Source organism: Rousettus aegyptiacus, unplaced genomic scaffold (genome assembly GCF_014176215.1).
Source record: "Rousettus aegyptiacus isolate mRouAeg1 unplaced genomic scaffold, mRouAeg1.p scaffold_m13_p_8, whole genome shotgun sequence".
Lineage (NCBI taxonomy): Eukaryota > Metazoa > Chordata > Mammalia > Chiroptera > Pteropodidae > Rousettus > Rousettus aegyptiacus.
In genome coordinates this window covers 104,002,471-104,024,160 of record NW_023416311.1, presented here as the reverse complement: position 1 = coordinate 104,024,160, position 21,690 = coordinate 104,002,471, and the positions used below count along the sequence as shown (strand labels likewise).

The following is a 21,690-nucleotide window of genomic DNA, read 5'->3' as shown; positions in this document are numbered from 1 at the left end:
GCACCCCTGGGTGCAGACTGTGAAAGACAGGAGTCACAAGAAAGTTGCTTAGGTGTAAACACCAAGAAATCTGATTAAGGCTCTCCTCGTTCTTTGATATTCTGGCACACTTCGTTCCAGAAAGAGCAATCCCTCCTTCTTGGTTGATGTAATTCTCATTCTGCCCTCTGTCCTATATACACACATGAAAACAGACTATTTCTGACTAGCAACAATTCTTCCTTAACTTCATGCAAAAACAGGAAGGGGCTAGGGGAACCCAGAGTTTATTCAGATGCTGGATTTTTTTTTACATGATCTTAGTTCTTAATTTTGAAAGCTAGAAACATTAAAGATATGTTGGAGGAATCTTCTCTAAAAGAGATTGTAAAACTTTACAATGTACCAACTGCCTTAGTGGTTTATTTTTTTTCCCCCCATACAATTCAGTTTTTTACTAACAGGTTAGCAGTCAGAGTGTCACACTTCATTCAAACAAGTCCGGCACAGGGACAGTAGAATATATAAATCCTGGTATCTCCTGCCCTTTCTCAATCTAGGGATCAGAATTGTGGTTGATGCCTTTCTTTCTATGTAACTTGTAGAGAGTACATTTTTATAGCCTATGAAAAGAGAAGGGAAGAATTGGAATTTTTTTCTAAGGTTGCGCATCTTATGATAGTTGCTACTTTTCAAGGTACAATATGTTAGTATCTTGAAATCTTCATAGTTTTGTGTTTTCACTAATCAAAAATATAGGACTACTTCAAACATTGTTTTTCTTGGTCGCCTTGATTTGAAGATGTATTCTTGCATCTCAATATATGTGTTTCTAAGATTTGAGCCAGATTTGTTCATACTAAGTTATCTATTAGTTGAATGTAAATTGCAACAGATGTTCTTCTGAAATTTTATAGACTTGTTCACCGCGATGTGAACACACCATGCTCTTTCTTCCCTATTTTGATTATGCAGCAATGGCAAACTCTAAAGAAGAGTCATTATAAACACTTTGTGTATTTCGTGGCAAAAACAGAGGTTCCTTATTACGACTAACTAATAGGTAGATTATGGATGTGATGGGTTGCCTCTAATTTTATTTTGGTTTTCACACAATAGACTCATAAGAAATAAAATGATTTCCAGGGATAAAGGAGCACCCTGGCCAAAGCTCGATGTTATTTCCAGGTGTATAAAATACAATAAAGAAAGTTCCTTTAATAACTATGTTTGCTATCTTGCACATTAATCTTGGTCAAGATGTTACTAAATTTTTCCCCAAGAAAACAAAATTTTATAAGTATTTGACTGTATCTATGTGGATTATTTTTTAATGATTGGAAAAGTGTGTCCTTTAGTTAACATGACTGGCCAAAGAGAATGTAAAAAATACAAATATCTGACCATTTCTTTGTGGCTTGCACTACTCTGCGCTGTATTTAAGTACCATAAGAGTCAGTTACTGGATGTTCAGCTGTATTATTTCACAAGTCTTTTGACATGGCCAAAAAACCCGAGATTGGCCATCTTGCAAAATGCTGTTTTAATTGTCTTTTTATTTGCCTGATCCATAAAGCAACACAAAGCAATCTTTTGGCTATAAACCATGCTATTTTTGTTATTCAAAATGACCTAAAGTGAATTCCAAAACAATCCAATTTCCCTTTAAAGTCTAAAATTAAGGTACCATTTTCATCTTATTATCTCTTTTTTGAACCATTTTAAGAGATTTGATCTTAACCAAAAAGGACTAGCTTATTGTTTGGAGGCCAGTCTGTAAATATTCCAGAAAAAGGAATTTATTTTAAGAAAGTTCATATTGAATGAACCAAAATAATTTCTACCTCAAGGCTTCTATCCGGTCAACCTCTGTCATTTCGGGTAAGCATTGCTTTTACTAATTTAATAGAGGGATATTTTAAAGCCAAATGAACAAATGTAACAACAAAACATCATGAGGAAAATTCAAGCCACCAGTCTGGAATATAACATCAGAGTCTTAATTTTTGCTGATGAAATTGGTATTTTAAGTTCAGATCTAAACGTATGAGGATAAACAAAGCGGTCTACCTATGAGAGCAGTGAGAGTATCTCAGCATGGATTGGGCAAGGGGCAGGATGGAAGGGATGAGCCCAGTCCACTCATGTGCCCCGCCCCTACGCTGACCTACGTCACAAGGTCCAACCATAGCCTCTGGAGGGAACCAGAACTGCAACCTACGGAATGTGAAACGGCCTGGTGTGTGACATAGTTTAGTAGTTGCCCCTTACCCGCGGTTTCTGTTTTCCCAGTTTCAGTTACCTGTGTTAAACCTCAGTCTGAAAACGCTGAATGGAAAATCCAGAAATAAGAAATGCATAAGTTTTAAATTGCATGCCTTTCCGAGTGGCATGCTGAAATCCCTGCCTCCCCGCTCCATCCCGCCAGGACGGAAATCATCCCTTTGTCCAGCATCTTCATGCTGCATACGCTCCAGGTCCACCGGTCACTTAGCAGCCAGCTCGGACATCAGACTGGTTATGAGAGACCACATTCGCGTAACTTCTATTACAGTATATTATTATAATTTTTCCATTTTGTTATTAGTTATTATCGTTAATCTCTTAGTGTACCTAATTTATAAATTACACTTTATCACAGATATGCATGGATAGGAAAAAATATTTGAGGGTCTGGCACTATCCATGGTATCAGGCATTCACTGGGGGTCCAGGTACGTGTCCCCAACAGATAAGGGGACACAATCTATATAAATAATGAACTAGAATCTACTATTTCGTTTGCTTTATGACTAAGTAGAAGTGTCAGTTTTTTGGTTAAAAACATAGATCGTCCAGAAATCAATCTTAAATAGAGAACATCTTCAATGTATCAAATATTTATTTACTTTCCACTGGGTTCCAAACTCCACTCCAAGCATGTTTCTTGAATGATTTGGGGATTAAGTAGGAGTTTTAAACACTGACTAATGCCACGTGTTATAATGAGGAGCTAATGTTTAGATTTATATTTTCATTCTTGATCCAAATGCTGATAAAAGATATGTTCAATAAATATAAATTTATAAATAACTTCCTAAAGAGAAATATGACCCAGAAATGATGGACTCATTGAGATGTAGGTAGTTAGAAAGTTGATGAGCAATCCTAACTCTACAGAGAAATATTATGTCACTGGTATGGAAGGGTATCCCAGAAATATTTCAGTTTGCTTAAATTATATTCTGCAGCTAAATTTCCAAAAGTTTATTATTAATTTCTGTTTAAAATGATGCCTGTATAAAAAAATAATAATAAGTTTTGAAAAATAAGATAATCTGTCCTGAATTGGGGCCATGTGAGCCAGCCATGTAAAGTCTCCCCCGCAAAACCCAGGAGCCTGTTGAAAAGCTAGGTTTTGTGCTTCTGAGTAGTGTGTCTATTCCGCAGAAAAGCCCCACCCTGTAAGGGAGCCCTGGAGTCTTTCAGGAAGAGATTATGAACTTGGATTGTAGTAGGCCCAGGGAACTCCCCAGCAAAAGGCGTCCCTCTACCCACCAGGATGCAGAGACCCTCAGCAAGCAAGTAAAACAATATTTAAATGTACTACGTTCCTTTCATTGTTGCCGTCTCTATTTGCTAGTATAGAGAGAATAAAATGTTTCCCCGTATCATTTGGTCATTGGTTTTCCCAAGCATTTAAAAATGATAATAGGGCTATTGTATTTATGAGTCAATATTTATATAGTACTTAGAACGGTATCTTGTAGATAATACATGCTTTAGAAATGTTTTTACATTAAAAGAAATTGTTGTAAATAATTTAAACAACGGCAGATTACATTTTCAAATAGCAAAGGAAACTCAAGGATTCGCTTTGCTTGAAGAACATTCTGATTAATTATTGATTTTTTACATGTTCATAAGTTTACCTCAGTCTCTCTTTTTCTCACAAGAAAGTTGAATTTGTAAGCTATACTGTCGCTCCCTGTGGGGGCCGTTTCTGCTGTGAACTGAAAATTTATGTTTCTAAATTCAACACTATAATATGTATTATGCACTTTGAAAGATGCAAGCATTGGAGGTTCATAACTATTCATGGAGAAATAAGGCAAAAGCAATATCTGACAATTGAAGATAGAGAACAATTAAGGCAGCCATATAAAGTGCAACTTGAAGGTTAAAAATTATAGATTGCAAGCCTTTTCATGAAAATCTGTGTGTTTCTTCTCCTGTCAAGATAAGAGCTGGCTCACTTCCCCAGCTTTACAAAGTTACCCGTGAGCTCTCTGGAGGACAGTGAATAAATATTCCTGTCTTTCCTGCATTGCGAAGGAAAAGCCAGTCCTGATCACTACAATTGATGTGCAAATCAGTTCCGGGGAAAAAAATGGGAATTCTTGCTCCATATCGGGTAAATAAACTTAAACAGAGTAAGTCCTAAAATTCTAGGCCAATGTAAAAAAATCTTATTCTTTTTTTATTTTTTGTTCATTTTCAAGTGTCATTGTCATTGGGAGTGAGCGGCATGTATCATGAAAAAAAGCACCAAGAATTTGGCTCTGAGTCACTTTAGATGGCGTGAGCTGCAAGAGGTTGTTTTTGTGTGTGCACAAGTCTTTTCAAACATCTTCTGAGTGATCTCATTAAACTAGGTGTGTCTGCGCGTATTACCTTCATCCTAAATTAAGTGGAGGGGCAGAGAAAAAAGGCCTGAACATGAAATGTTAATAAAGCAGAGGGAGGTTCAAAATTCTTCCTCGATCTGAAACATCTGGTTCCTCCAAGTAGTTCCTGCAAATATTTCCCACTGGAACCAAAAGGAAACAAAGGGATTTGTTGCAGGTCCAAGCAAAGGACATTTTCTTTGATGCGTTAGTGAAACCATTTCTGGGTGGCCAAATCCAGGTGAGACTCTGGACTGACTTAGAGATGAACGAGAAAGCACCTGGCCTCCAGGTGCTCACAGTCCAGTGGGTGGAGAGATACGGTGTGAAAAGGGACATGAGACAGACGTTTGAACTCAATGGAAACACTAAGAGCAGCTAACGAATTCAGCCTGGGTGGATATGGAAAGGCTTGACAGAAAAGCCGGCATCGTGCTGGGACTTAGAGACAACTGAGAATCTACCAGGCGGTCCGGAGGAACAGACCTTCTGCGCTTGGGGAACAACATGAACAGGTGCTCTGGTTCATGAATGTTGGGGAAAGGTCTCCTACACACTCTAAAAATTAGACTTTGTTCCCGGGTGGTGCTCAGTATAATGCCTGGCACGTAGGAAACAGTCAGTAAAAAAAGTGTGGAAAGAAGCGTATTGGTGTCCGGGGGGGCCGCCATTACAAAGTGCCACAAACCAGGTGGACAGAAACAACAGAATTTATTGTCTCTCCGTTTTGAGGCTAGAAGTTCGAAATCAAGGTGGCAGCAGAAACATCAAGGAGGACACTTCCTTGCCTCCTTCAGGTCCTAATGGCCCTAGATGTTCCTTGGCTTATGGCAGCATAACTCCAATCTCTGCCTCCATCTTTAAACTGCCGTCTTAACTCTGTATCTGTGTGTTTCTTTGTCTTCTCTCCATGTGTCTCTGTTTTCTCTTCCTATAGGGACACCGGTCGTGTTGGATTAGAGGACCCCCTTAATCGAGTGTGACCTCATCTTAATTTGATTACATTTTCAAAGACCTGATTTCTAAATAAGGTCATATTCACAGGTACCAGGTGTCAGGACTTCAACATATCTTTGTGGGGAACAGTTCAACCCACAAAAGAGGAATGAGCCATTCACAGTTTGGGTGCTGGGAAACTGAACCATATTTTACAAAGTTCACTTTAAATGCAGGGCAGAGGCTCCATTAGCGTGGTAGAGGGCTTGGAAGAAAGACCAGAGTCAGAAATCTCAGTTAAGAAGTTCCTGAGAGGAGAGAGAGATGACAAAAACTCAAACTGGGGTGGTAGCAGTGGAGATAAAGAAGGGAAGGGAATGTTAGACTCATATGCTAATCAAAGTAAGGGACTCGATTAGATATAGGCAATATTCAAGGTGATTCCCAGGTTTCTAGCTTAGGAGGCAGACTTGACAAGAGGCAATACCATTAACAGTTAACACGGAATGTAAGAAAGATTGTTTTGCAAAGGATCTTGATGCATTCATCCTTATACAATGGTGTGCTGCAGATAACGTCCAGTGCCCTTGTGGGGCGAGGGCTATTATAGCATTGTCCAGTAGAATTCTTTACAGTGATGGAATTATTCTATATCTGTGCTGTCCAGTATAATAGCCAGTGGTCACATGTGGCTAATGAGCTCCTGAAATGTGGCTAGTGCATCCGACGAGCTGAATTTTTAGCTTAATTTTAATCAATTTAATTTCCAATAGCCACATGTGGCTGGTGGCCACCATATTCAACAGCACTGGTCCAGCAGCCGTGTATTTAATGTTTGAGAGAGACCCAGAAGTAAAAAGAGCTTGGTTTCTACTGGAAATCATTGGGTTTCGGGACTCGTTAGCTTCCAGGCAGTCACCGAAGCCGTGTGAGGACATGGGCCCCACTGCTGACAGAGAAGACAAGGATGAAACCCTCGGGGGGTACCACAGAAGAGGATGAGCAAATGGGACCTGAGAAGGAGAACGGAAAAGCGGAAGAGAGAGAATGGTGCCTCAAAAGCCACAGGAGAAATATCAAGGAGAGAGCAGTCCAGTATGTCATAGAAAAACAGATTCTATCAAATAAACTATGAGAAAAAGCTTTCACAGTGACAGTATCATTTTACCAATAAATGCAATGGCTGTATTTTGTTAACCGAGAGTAAGTATGCTGTACTCTAACCACGGTTTCTCATTTTTATTCTCCCCTCTCCCTCCTCCAGCCCCCTCTCGCTGACATGAAAGACATTTCAAAGGTTTTTGGAGGCAACACGAAGAAATGTATAAAGATGAGACTATACTAGGGAACTCAGAAGAATATGTCCCTAAAAACATAGCCCCACAAAAGGAGAGTTCAGAATTTCTTTCCCGCGGAGTCCTCAACAGAGGCCGCATAATTTTGCTTAGACGCTTCTGCTGACAGCAGGAAAGCTTTCCGTAGGCTCCACTTACCTACTCTGTGAAGTGGGTGGAATTTTTTCCAGTTTACAAAAGTGACCTGTGTCTCGTGGAGCTTCAGCGACTTGCACGTAGCTGAGCAGAGGCAGGGGGCCAGGTTCATCTGCCTTCTGCGTTCTTTCCACCTGAACAGCACGTCCTGAACTTAAGACGTTCACAGATGCCGTCATGGTTTTTGCCATATCTGCTCACTCTCTGCACTGTTATTCACTCGATGTGTGTTTTTTTTAAAATAAACTTAAATTATTGTTTAAAAAACAAATATTCCAACATTACCTTACTTAGAAAACTGGTATCACTTGCCATAGAGGATGATTTTTTAAATAAAAATAAATTATAAAGAACAATAAAAACCCAAAACAATAAAAACATTATTAAATGCTAGCTAAATGCTGGTGTCTGTCAAAGACCTTGAATCTGAGGCCAGCTTTAAAAAAAAAAAAAAAGGAAAAGGAAAAATTAACAAATGTTGAAGGAGATTCTAAAAACATGCTCTACCATAAGGAGAATGTCCCTTTCCTTTTGAGAAAGGTGGCATCTAACAGCAGTGGGTGAAATATCTCCCAGGATTGAAACATCCTGCTTTCTGTTAGGCAATAAACAGATAAGATCATCTCCCTTTGCCATTTTATCTGTAAGAAAAAGGAGGGTACTAAGAAGTCATTGCTTCAACACAAAATAAAACCATCAGGAGGCTAGCAAATTCTAATCCAGGACTCATGGTTTCTAAAGCTACCTGATTTTGCCTCAAGCATAAATTTCCTGAAAGGTCCTTTCGGGGTAGTCGTGTGACAAACAAAATCAAACTCAGTATAGATCCAAAGATGCCATGCTGTGCATTTCATTGATTATATTGATGATGTTTAGAACAACATGACTGAAAAGTTTCCTTAGCAGGAATTAAATTTCTTCTAGAGGAGCTAAGGAGAAAAACAACCGGTCAGTTCAGAACCAGAAACTAGGTAACCCTGGAGAACTGATGTTCAAGCATAAATCAAGGGCCAGGCATCGGACTGGACCATGTGCCCTGATATTAGAGGTGCCTCGTCATCCCCGTGAAGATCTCAGGGCTCTCGCCGTAGCTCTACCCTCATGGGACTGACTAGTCCAGGTGACTGATGAAGCAGGGGTTTTGTTCTTGGACGAAAGTGTTAGCCATAATCTGGTCCTGTGGGTGCCACCTTCTAGATGACCTTACCAACGAGAACCCAGAAGTCCTCCGGGCAACTCCTCCAGGCAAAAGGCAACATTAACCTTGTCTATGTAAACTTCTACTTTATAGAGACCAATACTTTAGGTGTGTACACAACAGGAACCCCATTAAGAAAACATATTTTGAAATCAAACAAGAAGGAAAAAGATCCTTCAGATGGTTTTTTTTTTTTTTCACTAGCTAGGTTTTCTAGATCTATTTTTTTTTTTAAGCTTGAGTTTAAACTAAGAAAAGAAACTTTGCTTTTCATGGCAAGAGTTCTTGGGTAGAAAGACCACTTATGATGGAAAGCATCTTGCACAAAAGTTTTGGTAATCAGAGAGGAAAAATTCGGAGTAGCTTTGTAAATTTTGACTTTGAAAGGCCAGTATAATGTAAATATGACTTTCTAGAGTGTAAACAGCAGTGGTTTGAAAATAAAAACTTAAACAAAACAGGCAGCTATCTAGTTAGAAGAAAATGTGTCTAATAAGCATGTGTGTATGAGATGCCTTGAATATTTTTTATCCTGTACTGTAATTACTAAAGATGTAAAATTTCCAGAACTTCTGAAACCATGAGGAAAAAAAAAAGTTTATAGGTTTTTTTAAAGACGGCTATATTTTTTGGTATTCTTTACATATTTAAAGTAACTTAAGAACACAAAACATATTGTTCTCATGTAAATTACATACTTGGAAATGTTTTAAATAATTAACGAAGCCACAAGCTTTTAAACTTGAAAGAATCAACTATCTCTTAGTTCAAACAACAGTTAACGTCAGTATAAAAACGTAGAATTATAATTTTTTAATTTAGGATGACCATTGTGTCAAAGATTACACCAATTTTGAGAAAATCTGAAAGCTCAACAAAAGTATTGTTTAATTTAAATGTTGTGACAACTGAGAGATTCAATATTCATTGTCTTCACCTTGGGCTCCCGAAGACAGACCTTTTTCTCAGACTTGGACAAACTTCTGTTCTTTATCATCCTGGGTGTTGTGTGATTCGAGTACATTCTAACGAAGAGGTGTTTTTCTCTCTCAGGAAAGGATACAAGAAATCAGAGAGGCCAGCATCTAGGCTGAGGGGTACTTTAACTGGATTGCGGTACGGAAGAAGGCAGGCTAGGAATTTGGTGTATAATCTAGTCAAATGCAGAAAACGCCTCCCTTCCAGAGACCCCAACTGGGCATGCAGGTTGTAGCAACAATGTGTGTTAAATGAGCCAAAGAATGAAGGAAGCATTGCTTTTTTTCCTGCCCATTAACCTATAATCCAAGAATCTATCTGCCACAGCCTGACCTATGAAATTTTCACTCCCAGCACCTCTCTTCATGTATTCCTTGCAGTCCATCTGTATATTTTCCTCCAAGTATCAGTATGTGGTTCTTCTGTTCTCTTTCAATCTTTTTAGATTTATCCAGCTTCTGAATATCATTAGGAGACACAGGCCATAAAATTCACATCCTATTGAAAAAAATATGTGATCATTTCTCCTTTAAACTCTCCCATTCTACTTTCATGATACATGAGTTCATTTTTATCTTAGGGTCATACATATTCATAATCAACAACGTCTTTTCTAATTCTTATATTTGAAATTAACCAGACGTGTCCTTTTGTGCAGATTTTTCCTCCGATAGCTTTATCCGTCGCTGTCTGCCCCTCCATGCACCCCGCCCATCCACCGTACAGTAATTCATAGACTCCACCTTTAAACGATTACATTATCAGTTCTGATACTTATTCTTGGAAAAAAAAAAAAGCTTGCTCAAAGAATGTCTACAGGGAAAACTGTGGTCTTGGTAGGTAAGAAAGCAACTTGACCTTTACATTCTAGAAATATTTCATGTTACGAAGATGTATTCCTCTCCTAAGAGCTTGGGCATCCCTTTTTCATGATATTTCAGAGGATGTTTTATTTTCAAATAAATGATTGAGAGCCCTTTGTGTAAACCTCTGTGCAACGTTTCTTGCCAAGAATGCTTTGCGAGTGCTATCTGCTCCTTCTGGCGATCTGGCTACCACAGAAGAAGCAGGAAAGAAACGCCATTAAACAGACTCCTCTCTGCCATTTCATCATGAACCCCACTTCCAGTTATCAAAAGGACGAGGCGAAATTTAAAGATGCTTGATGTGGGCATCAGTGAATTTCATCGTTGATAGAAGCTTTTGGAAATGTTTATTCCATTTGGCACTTTTTGCAAATTATGTTATTTTCCCCGCTTAAAGTCTGGCAATGCAGAAACCTTCGTGTACTATTTATGCATCTCACCGTTTGCCTAGGGCGGAAAGTCAAGAAAGATAGAGCATAATGGATAATTTTTATATAAAAGCGTACAATGTATTAAAGTTAGTAATAATGTTCTCTCAGAATTATTGCGAAATCGTGTTCTAGCCCATCACGTATTACCTTAGTGCTGAGATAAACAGGCCAAATTCGCCCTCAAGACACCGGGTAGGCAGAAATTCACTTGGGATAGGTATTCAGATATGAAAATACATTCATGCCTACAAAATATTCTAAATCCGTATTCTAAATTCAAATTAAGTCAGCTTTCTTTCTGCTTCTGTTTGTACTGCAATGTCATAAGGCCGGGAGGAGGGTTCCAGCCTTCTCTTAACTCTGTCATCTTAATAGTTATCCTTGATCCCATTCTCACTGTGTGTCCAGATGTTAGGGCATCAGCATCCTTGTTTCTAAGCTCTACCAGAAAAATTAGCAGTTGTTGCCAATGTCCATTTAGCTGTCAGTTCTCTGAAAGGATCACAGGAGAAAAACACTATGTACAGAGTGCACTAGGTCTCTCTGCCGACTCTTATCCAAATGAAATGTGCTACTCGGGAGGTGGTCTGATCCTTATTTGATTTTGAAGTCATGCCCTATTTTCCTGGCAAGTAAACATTTATATTCTGGGCTTCTTGATAGTTTTACATAAACTTTTGTTTTTATAAATCAAACCTAGTGGCAGTAAATGGCTCCTAGTATCGAAGGGTAAGACAGACTGTGTGTCAAGACATGTGTATTTTATCCAAATTAATATTTCTCTCCAAATTAAAATATGTATGTGCATATGTGTGTGTATTGGGGAAAATATAAATATATAGTACATATATAGTAAATATATTATATATTAAATATGTTCAACATAAATATATATTAAGGATATTAAATTTAGATACTTTGTATTTGTATAAATATGTATTTGTGTGAAATATCAACAAAAGATATTACATGACAACTTCTAGGTATGCATATCTCTAGCTATCACTAGTGTAAGTCCACTCAGGCTTTTATAGCAAAATACCACAGATGGGGTGAATTACAAACAACAGAGATGTATTTCTCAAAGGTCTGGAGGCTGAGAAGTTCAATGTCAAAGCGCTGCTGGATTTGGTGTCTGATGATACCCAGTTCCACATAGTCAGCCACCTTCTCGCCATGACCTCACAAGGAAGAAGGGGAGAAGGAGTTCCTCGAGGTCTCTTTCTAATCCCATTCGTGGGGCCCCCCGCTCATGACCTAACATCACCTCCCCAAAGCCTCCCCTCCTAACACCACACCTTTGTATGATAGGATTTCAACATATGAATTTTTAGGGCAGGCACAAACATTCAGACTATGGCATTCTTCTTCATTCTTTATTTTTTAGTTATCAGGTGCTATTTATTCAATTATGACGAATTATATTCTTTCGAAACTAAGAGTTCTTGACCTGCCGAAGAATAAGTAGGAAGGAACCAGAGAATCGCAGTGTCTGCTCTGGGAAAAGAGACATGCAGCTTTCCTGGTGAAGTCTCCTGGACTCTGCTGACTGTCTCCCCACTCCTGTGAGCAGCGCAGAGCCACCAGAATGCCTGCCCCTGAGCTCTGGGAGGACAGGAGAGCTATCACCATGCTCCGGACTCCTCCCCAGGGCAGAACATCCTCACAGATGTGCAAGGCTACCATCTCTATCTGAGTCTGAATTCCGTTACCACTGGCTATGATTATTGGCAAAGAAGAGAAAGAAAAAAACGGAAAGCATTACTAAAAGCTCAGCGGTGCTAGGTACTCTGGATACACACCTGCTCCGCCCCTCAGTGCTGGGAGCATCAAAAGTGAAGAAAAGGCAATCCCTTATGGATGCAGCCAGCTCCCAGGCTCCCACCTCCACCCCCACCAGTAGCATACTCATCCTCAGGAGCCCGCTCAAGCCGTGCTGGTGTCCCCAGAGTCCTGCTGAGTCTCCTCTCTTTCAAGATGAATAGAACCTCAGCAGGTGGGAGGGAGATCAGAGCCCTCATCATTGCTAAAAGCCAAAACCGCCCTTCCTTTTGGGCTCAAAATAAGTTGTCCCCTGCTCAAGAAAATCCCAACTTCAGAGGCAGTTCCCAGAGTTCATGCAATGGTGAAGGTTAGTACTGGGGTAGTTGTGAAATCGCTAATTGGTTTACATTTAAAGTTTTCCTTAAAGACTTACTGTTTATTTTAGCTGATTACAAAAGTGGGAAGTACATGTTTCTTTTCTTATAAATGGTTTGAAATGCAGCATGCATACCACCTGGAATTGGAAAGTACACACCAAGCTAGAAATTATTAGTCTTTAAACATATAAATATTTCTAGTCAACTCTAGACATTTATGTGCACCTACTATGTATCATAAACCGTATCAGTTGTTGCCAGGACACAAATAAGAAAATGACTGAATCCTTGTCCCAAAGGAGGTTTTAGTATAATAGGAGGCAGTAATGCTGTGTAACAAAACACTCTCCAACTCAATATTTTAGCTCCCATTTGTGGCTCATCTGGGCTTTGCCTGACCCCAGCTGGGCTGCGTTGAGCTCAGCTGCAGCTTGAGGCTGGTTCTGTCAGCTCCATGGGCCTCTCATAGCCCTAAGATCAGTGGACTAGCCATCCATGTTCTTTTCATGGTGATGGAAAAACACCAGAGGCCAAGCTGAGCCACACTAACAGCTTTGGGCACATCACATCCCTTAGTGTTCATTGGTCAAAGCAAGTCACATGGCCAAGCCCAACATCACTAGACCAAGGAAATATACTCTGCCTGGGAGGAACTGCAAAGTCACATGACTAAGGATGTGGGAATTACAAGGAGGGATGCAGAATTGAGAAAAATAATACAATCAAGCACAATAGGGACAGATCAATTCACAAATGACTATATAACAGGGAGTGGGGATTTTAAAAGGGAAGGAACTAATTATCTCTCAAAGACACCAAGAAAATGTTCTTAGAGGAGGTAGCATTCACACTCAGTCACAAAAGGTGTTTGTATTTCAAGAGGCAGACACGGGTGGGGGCGGAGGGGCTTAGAGGCAAACAATAAATCACAGACACTCCATAAGCAAAGCTATGGATACGTGCAGAACAGGGTTAGGTCATAAAGGAATAAAAGAAAAAACGTATTGCAGTACAAAAGTATATGGGTAAGAAAACTACAAACACACACTAGGTGGAAATGTAGGTGTCAAAATTTCTTGTGTTGTATGTTATCGCTGGCAGTTCTTTGAAAAGATGCGTGTTTGAAAATTCTCAAGGTATGAAATGTGGAAAAGTAGGGATAAAACTTTTTAAGTTTTTATAGCTATAATGAGAGCAGTAAATGACCTAGAAATCATCTAGCCCAACTCACTATTTTATAGACAAAGAAATTTGTATTTTGGAGAGAAATTCCCTGTCTCTGTCTTTCTTTGTCTTGTCTGTCTCTCCTTCTTTCTGTATATATACCCAAAATATATGTATATATACCCAAAATATATGTATATATAACTCAAAATATATATACATAGGTCTGCGTAAAACATATAAAATTTATAAATATATTTAGAGAGAATAAATGTCTTCCTAGATAAATATATCCTATACATGTAAAATATATGACATTTATAGAGAATAAATTCTTTCTCATATATATCGAGGTGTGGGGGGTATGAATTGAGAAGATTCCTTAAAGCAGCTTTCTGGGGAACTTAATCCGTCATAAACTTGAAAACCACTGTGCCCTCATCAAGCCGTGTATCTGTTCCAAGGAAAAGAGTATGACTCATTCAAATGAAAAGGGAAGGGCTTGTTAATGAGAACAAAAAATGAATGTTATCACAGATAGTCAAGGTCTGAAAGGACCATGTAAAATCTAACAGAAGTAGCAGGGTGCTCGCCAGGCCGGGGGCCCCTGAGTTTAGGGTGCCCTTATCAAGAGACGGAGGACTGGACATGAGGGGTACTGGTGAGGGCAAAGACAGCAAACTTTATCTGTACCCACTGACCTGACTTCCTTTCTGAAACATCCTCCTCGTGTGTAAAGGAAGTGTATTTTCTGCCTAACCAAAATGTAATTAGGGAATTAAAATCAGTTTGTGTTAGTAATATGCAGAGTTTCCTCCCAGAATAGAAATAATGAAACTTTGAAGTTGCGCCCTTTGGATAATCATCAATAGTGTAGATCAGAGGTCAGCAAACTACGGCCCTCGGGCCAAATGCAGCTGGTTTGTTCTTATAAAACAAATTTTATTGAAACTGCCACGCCTGTTCGTTTACATGTTGTTTATGGCAGCTTTTTGCACAACCGGCAGAGACGGACGGAGCCCATATGGCCCGCAGCGCCTCCAACATTGCAAATCTGGCCCTTTACAAAAAAGATTTGCCTACCCGGGTGTAGATGGAGGATGGACGGCTTTCCGGGACTGGTAAAACTTGGATGAGCTTCTACTTCCAGTGACGGAGTCCGCAGGGTCGGCCAGGGATGGGTATCAGTGGAAGGAGAGTGTCAGCCCGCACCTGCCTCCTTCCGGGGGGCGCCACCCCGGCTGTCATTAACCCTTTCCTCTCTGTCCTTTGGCAGACTCCGACCTGAGCATGCGCACACTCAGCACGCCCAGCCCAGCCCTCATATGTCCACCGAACCTGCCCGGGTTTCAGAATGGAAGGGGCTCGTCCACCTCCTCGTCCTCCATCACCGGGGAGACGGTGGCCATGGTCCACTCACCGCCGCCGACCCGCCTCACCCACCCTCTCATCCGCCTGGCCTCCAGGCCGCAGAAGGAGCAGCAGGCCAGCATCGAGCGGCTCCCGGACCACTCGCTGGTCCACATCTTCTCCTTCCTGCCCACCAACCAGCTGTGCCGCTGCGCCCGCGTGTGCCGCCGCTGGTACAACCTGGCCTGGGACCCGCGGCTCTGGAGGACTATCCGCCTGACGGGCGAGACCATCAACGTGGACCGCGCCCTCAAGGTGCTGACCCGCAGGCTCTGCCAGGACACACCCAACGTCTGCCTCATGCTGGAGACCGTGACGGTCAGCGGCTGCCGGCGGCTCACGGACAGAGGGCTTTACACCATCGCCCAGTGCTGCCCGGAACTGAGGCGGCTGGAGGTCTCGGGCTGTTACAACATCTCCAACGAGGCCGTCTTTGACGTGGTGTCCCTCTGCCCCAACCTGGAGCACCTGGATGTGTCAGGTAAAGGGCCACCGGCCTCCCATCAGTGGGTCCTCCCCAAGGCATCATCCCAAAGAGGTAGATGGCATTGCCACCGCGGGAGGCATCCCTTCTTGATAGCTGTTAGAGATAGAGGATGGGAAGGAGGGAGGCCGAATTCCAGAGGAACTGTCTCTATGTAATCAGGACCGCTGAGGCCAGATGTGTCCCTTTCATCAAATGTCTACCAGAAGTCCCTTTGGCAGTTCACCTTAGCGTGACCTTTTCTAAGTGTCTTTCTCCCCAGCACCCCCGCACCTCTCACGGTTGTCACAGCAACCAAGTATCTACTCACGGGGAACTACAGAAGAAGTACCTAACTCAAGCACCAGGAGTCTAGACTCCACCCTTACGTCCATCACCCATCGGTTACTGGTCAGCAGACCCCGACACCTGAGCTGTGGGCTGTGCCTGTGATTGCGATTTCGCAGACATCGGGGAAAATCTATCCTGGCCAAGTGTCTCGTGATACTTCACCCCTACTCTCCTCAAATGAGGGTTGATTTTGTGCCTTTTCTTAAGCAGGATTCTCGGTTGCATAGTGCGAAAGTAAGGCCTATCGATGGAGCCGTTAGTCCTTTTAAAAACTGAGGGAAATCCCAGCATAGCTGCTTTGCTCTAAAACTTCTCCCAGGCAGGAAGAATTAAAACCCAGACTCGCACTTTGGCGCCAGACACAGATCCGGCCAGACTAACAGCCTCGCTTTATCTCGTCTGCCGCCCAGTCAAAAAGGCGAACATTGGAGAGGCTCGAATGTAAGATGCATCAGGGAGTTAGAGAAATGAACAGCGCAAGCCACAACCTCAGGGATTGTTGGGAGGGGTCGAGAAGTAAAACCCACTGTAAATGGGCAAATAAACAGAATTTGGGGTTTGCAAGCGTCTGAGGTAAATGATACCCTCCAACAAAACCTGAGGTAAAAGCCAGCTCTCTCGGCTTTTGAAAGCCGACATCTGAAAATATTTCAGATGACAGTCAATTATTTTTTGCAGATTCTTTCCCTTGCTGGAAAGCAACTCTGCGCTCCCCTTCTTCAGCTGGCCTCAGTACAAAACCATAGTAACCGTATGTCCAGTTGTGAGCAGCCATTGGCATAAAGAAGCAGGAAACGAAGAGGTTTTCTTACATTTTCCCCCCGAGGAATTCTGGAAAGAGAAAGCTTTGTGATGTGGTGGAAACTCGTTTCAAACCTTTGTGATCTGGGACAAGTCACAGCTTTCTCTAGCTGTGTTTCCTCTCTGGTTAAGGGGGGAGAGGCAAGGGGAAGGCAAGAGACTGGATTCTTTAACATTCTGAGATTCTGGGCATTGTGGGCCTCTTTTATAAACACCTCATTTTCTTTTCCTTTCTCCAATTAGAAAATGATTTATTTTTGGAATCCCCATCTTGGTTAAAGAGGCTCCCCCTACACCCTTAACGCAGTCTGTTTGTAATTGTGCCCTCATTTTTCGGAGTCCTGTTGAAAATCAGAAATGCAGAAACTACTTTGGCCCTTGGGGAGTGTAAATTTCTGGGCTTCTAGCCTGGGTGAGTGGCCCTCACTTGGCCCCTTCGACTAACCATTGTGAGTCTCAATGCCCTTCCTCTGTACCAACCTGAGTAACTTGCACATCCGAATATATTTCTGTAGCTACCTTGCATGTCTCCCCACCCACCCCCATCATCAGTGTACATAGAGCCTATAACAAGGGGCATCTGTAACCTAAAAGCACAGAATTCCAGATATGGAGGAGGCAGTGGTAGGTTTTCATCCTTGGGGCTTGTTGAAAGTCCCAACAAGCCTTAAGGATGAATTTGTCATCACCACTGCTGAAAGGTGCCCTCTAGTTATGGGGAAATCTGGAAACTGTTATGCTGATACAGAGATGCCAGAAGTGACTTCATCTTTGCCTTGTTCTCCTTGGTTTTTACAGCTGGCCCCGATAGTGGCCACCTTCTCAAAGGTGGTAAACTTGACTGTGGAACACTTATCTGTGGTCAAGAGCTTAATTCCCCCAGAGACCATGAGACTGTTTCTCCCATTCCCAACGATGCAGAATATGCCCACCTGGAAAGCTGTCTTTTAAAGTCATTGAAAATTACTTTAACTAGCTGTAGTGTTTTCTCATGATCCCATACTACTTCTTATTAATGTTTAGTCAGAGTTCTCCAGGGAAACAGAACCAATAGTATGTGTGTTTATGTATGTATGGCGGGGAGAGATTTTTTTTTTTTTTTATGAAGAATTGGCTCACAGAACTGCTGAGGCTGAGAAGTCCCGTAATCTGCCAAACTGGAGACCCTAGAAATATGGTGCTTTGTTTAGTCCAAGTTTAAGGTTCTTAGAACCAGGGTTGCTGAGGGTGTAAGTCCCAGTCTAAAGGAAGCAGAAGACCAATGTCAGAGATCAAACAGTAGGCAGAGAGAGAAAATTCTCTTTTATTCTATTCGGGCCCTCAACATGTAGAGATGATTCCCACCTGCCTTAAGGGTAGTCTGCTTTACTGAGTTCACTGATTGAAATGTTAATATTATCTAGAAACACTCAGAAATAATGTTTGGCGAAATATTTGGGCACCTCATCATGCACTCAACTTTGCACACAAAATTAACTATCACAAGTAATATCTTTAAACATCAATGGAGTATACTGAAGCAAGCAATTTTCAAAATATAAAATATAATTATTGCAAATTAAATTGTTTTAAAACAGTCCTTTCCAGCTTCTCGTCCAAATTCTTTATCTCCAACCAACTCATTCCTGTCCAAGTGATTCTGTTTCCCCAGGACCTTGAGTCAACCCCCTCTCCTCTACCTGCCTACATGCTTCTCTAACCGCTCTTCTTATATTCATCTCAACCCCATCATGAAGCTATGAAGAACTTATTTGTGAAAGTTCAACCAAATCTGGAATTCATTGGAAAAAAAAAAAAAAACAGATTTGTTCAACCCAAATTGACCATTCCCTATGGAGCAATGGTCATACCCCTGTACCCTGAATGGTAAGGCAGCACCCCTCTCCACGCCGACACCCATGACCTGATCCCAACAGGCCATTCCTCACTCAGCTTCCATTAAATCCTCTCGGACACCCTTCGTTCCGCCATACAGACACTCCTCACTCCAGCCTACCCTACCCGCTGCCCATGCTTTCTTGTCTCTCTGCTACTTGGGCTCCATATCTGTATATCCAAGCTGCTTCTCTCTTTCAGGAATTCCCTTGTGATATCACCACTTCCAAGACTTCTGATTTCTCAGGGTCCAAATGCTCACTTCATGTAGATGGATGCATCTCCTGTAAATTTCTTGTGCAGTTCATCAGTGTGTGCCACATCTTAGTCATGTCTTACCACCACTCCAATAATTGAAGCCTTGGATTACTAGTCAAGAAACTTAGCCCTAGTCTAGCTGTCCAAATCACATAATCTCATTGACCCTGAGATGGCTCCTCTTTAAAAAATGAAGGTTAAGCTGGGTGATTTCTAAGGTTCTATGTCTGTAATATATGAATTTATGAACTGGTCATAGCCATGGACCAGTTTTTTTGTGTGTGGTTTTTTGTTTTGTTTTTTGGTTTTTTTTTTGAACTTTTCACCCAAACTTAGCAAATCAGTAAGAATTAAAGTTACAGTTTAAAATTATTAATCTAAAGTAATTAAAGCATATCAAAATAGTTTCTTTACCAAAACTGAGCTCAGTTAGTATTTTATTAAATTTAGGACTCATTTTCAAAAACAAGGTATACATTTCCTTGGACCCAATACAGTATCTTTCCCGAAGGGCAACAGATTTTGCATGTTATTTTAAATATATATAAAATAAACTGAAACTAAGAGTTTAGGAACAAAGTTTGTTATATACTCTTGAAAAACTAAGTGTCTTCATAGGCATCAGAGGTGGGCAATCACAATTGTGGACATAGAATCCAATATAAGTAAGATGACATTCACTCTAAAAAAAAGAAACTCAAAACAAAGGAGATTTCGACGCTAAAGTTGAGGGGCGCCAACCACCTTCCACAAAACCACAGAGCCCCCGGAGGCAGCATCGGCAGCCTCCGGCGAGTCGCATCTTTGTTCTCCGGTGGCGCACTGTACGCTTTACTCCTTCCTGACGTTCTTTGGCTTGGTAGCACGTGGCTTTTGAACCTCATTACTCCAAGGACCTGAATTTTACATGAGTTTCCTGGGCAGCCTGCCCCGTTAGCACTATTATGCAGCTGCTCGGGATCCTTGGGTATTACGTGAGCAGCAAGGCGCAGAGGGGCCCGAGGTGAGGCACCTGGCTTTAGACCTGCCAGTGGGATTAGGGAAGAGCAGAGAGGAAATGAAAAATATATATACAGACTACATAGTGGAATGAACTACATATACATATGCACTTATTTATATAATATATGTTGGCTATGCATATTAATTCTTTATATTTACATGCTAAAAATATACTGTGCACATTTTACAGAGTAATATACAGTGAACTGAAATATACAATGAAATGAGTGTTTCATATGTTATATATAAATATTTAATAATTATATAATATATAGTATAAATATACATAATTTATACACATACATATTCTCGGGATTAGAAACAGTGCTTAGAAAGGCATCTAAAGATACCTTCCTGAGCATTAATTTCTTTATCTGTAAAATGGATTGTTTTAAGAGTCAGGTAAAACAATTATTTATAAAAGCACTTCGTTAACTTCATAATTCAACACAAATGAACAGCACTGTAATCAACTATAAAATAGATAGCTGTTTTTCAATGTAGATATATGTCAGCCAGAGTCAAAGTTCTGAGGATGTTTAAATATTCAAAGTTGGATTATCCTACCTGATCTTCCTGTAGAAGACTGTGTTCACTCGATAAACCATTCATTCATTCATTCATTCAACAGATATTTATGGAGCACCAGCTGTGAACCAGGTGTAAGGGATACAGCAGTGAACAGCCCAGAATCCCTTTTCTCAGGAACTAGCATTCTAGCATGAGGTCAGCAACTACAAAAGTGAACAAATAATATATAATGCCACAAAGTGGCAGAGAGTACTGACAATAAATGGGAATCAGGAGGGGATATTAGTTCATTGGGGGTGATGAGGGATGAGTCATCATGGGCCCATCTGGTAAAGCACTGTCTGGCGCACTGAGCCTGAAGCAGGAGGGTACCTGAGGCGCCTGCACATCAGCAGGGAGGCCAGTGGGGTACAGGTCCTCGAGTCCCCCTTAGACTTTAGATTTTACACTCAGAGTGAGACGGGCGCCATCCAAAGGCTTGGAGCAGAGTGCCATTGTGGCATTTGTCTTCCAGAATCTCTCCAATAGCTGTGAGGAGACCAGGGGGTGAAGGCAGGGCAGAGAGGCTGGCTGAGGGGCCAGAACAATAATCCAGATGACACAATTGTTCTTCCTTCACCAAGGAGGGTTAAACTGTCACACACCCATGGTCACCTTATTAGACTCACACTGCATGTTTTTCCCAAGCGTTTCAGAGCCTGCCTGTATCCCTCATCTGACTGCGCCCTCGTTATCTCTCTGTAGTGGAGGCACGCCAGCTGTTCACTCCTAGGCCAGAGAGGAAGGTCTTGAGACAGCTAAGTTAAGACCCTGCCTGAGGCCATAAAAAGGAGACTTGAACTGTGTGTGATTCCCACGCCGGAGTTCTTTCTGCCAAACCAAGGTCAGGGCCAAACTTCTCTCTCACACTTCTCTTCCTTGGATCAGAGAGTCACCAGACCATCTCATGGGTAGAACTAACCTTTACCAAGCTTCCGGAACTTTTCCAGGGCTAGAGCAAGAGATTTACACACATCGTTTCATTTTTTCTTCACAGCCACCCTGCAGGGAAAGTTATCATCCTCATCTTAAGACACAGGAAATACTCAGAAGGCTTGATTTACCCAATTTCTGGCAACTAGCAATGGATCTGGAAATGGAACCTGGTCTTTGATTCTGATTCTGAAGCCC

The 21,690-nt window shown here is 41.3% G+C and overlaps 1 protein-coding gene across 2 annotated transcripts in view; it reads left to right on the top strand.

Annotated features, from left to right (window-relative positions):
- Positions 1-21,690, top strand: part of FBXL7 (F-box and leucine rich repeat protein 7) — a 329,189-nt gene that overhangs the window by 303,816 nt on the left and 3,683 nt on the right. For both annotated transcript variants that reach the window (XM_036225516.1, XM_036225517.1), the window contains one exon: positions 15,106-15,720. In XM_036225516.1, coding sequence (XP_036081409.1) covers positions 15,106-15,720 — 615 coding nt within the window. The remainder of the gene's footprint in view (positions 1-15,105; positions 15,721-21,690) is intronic.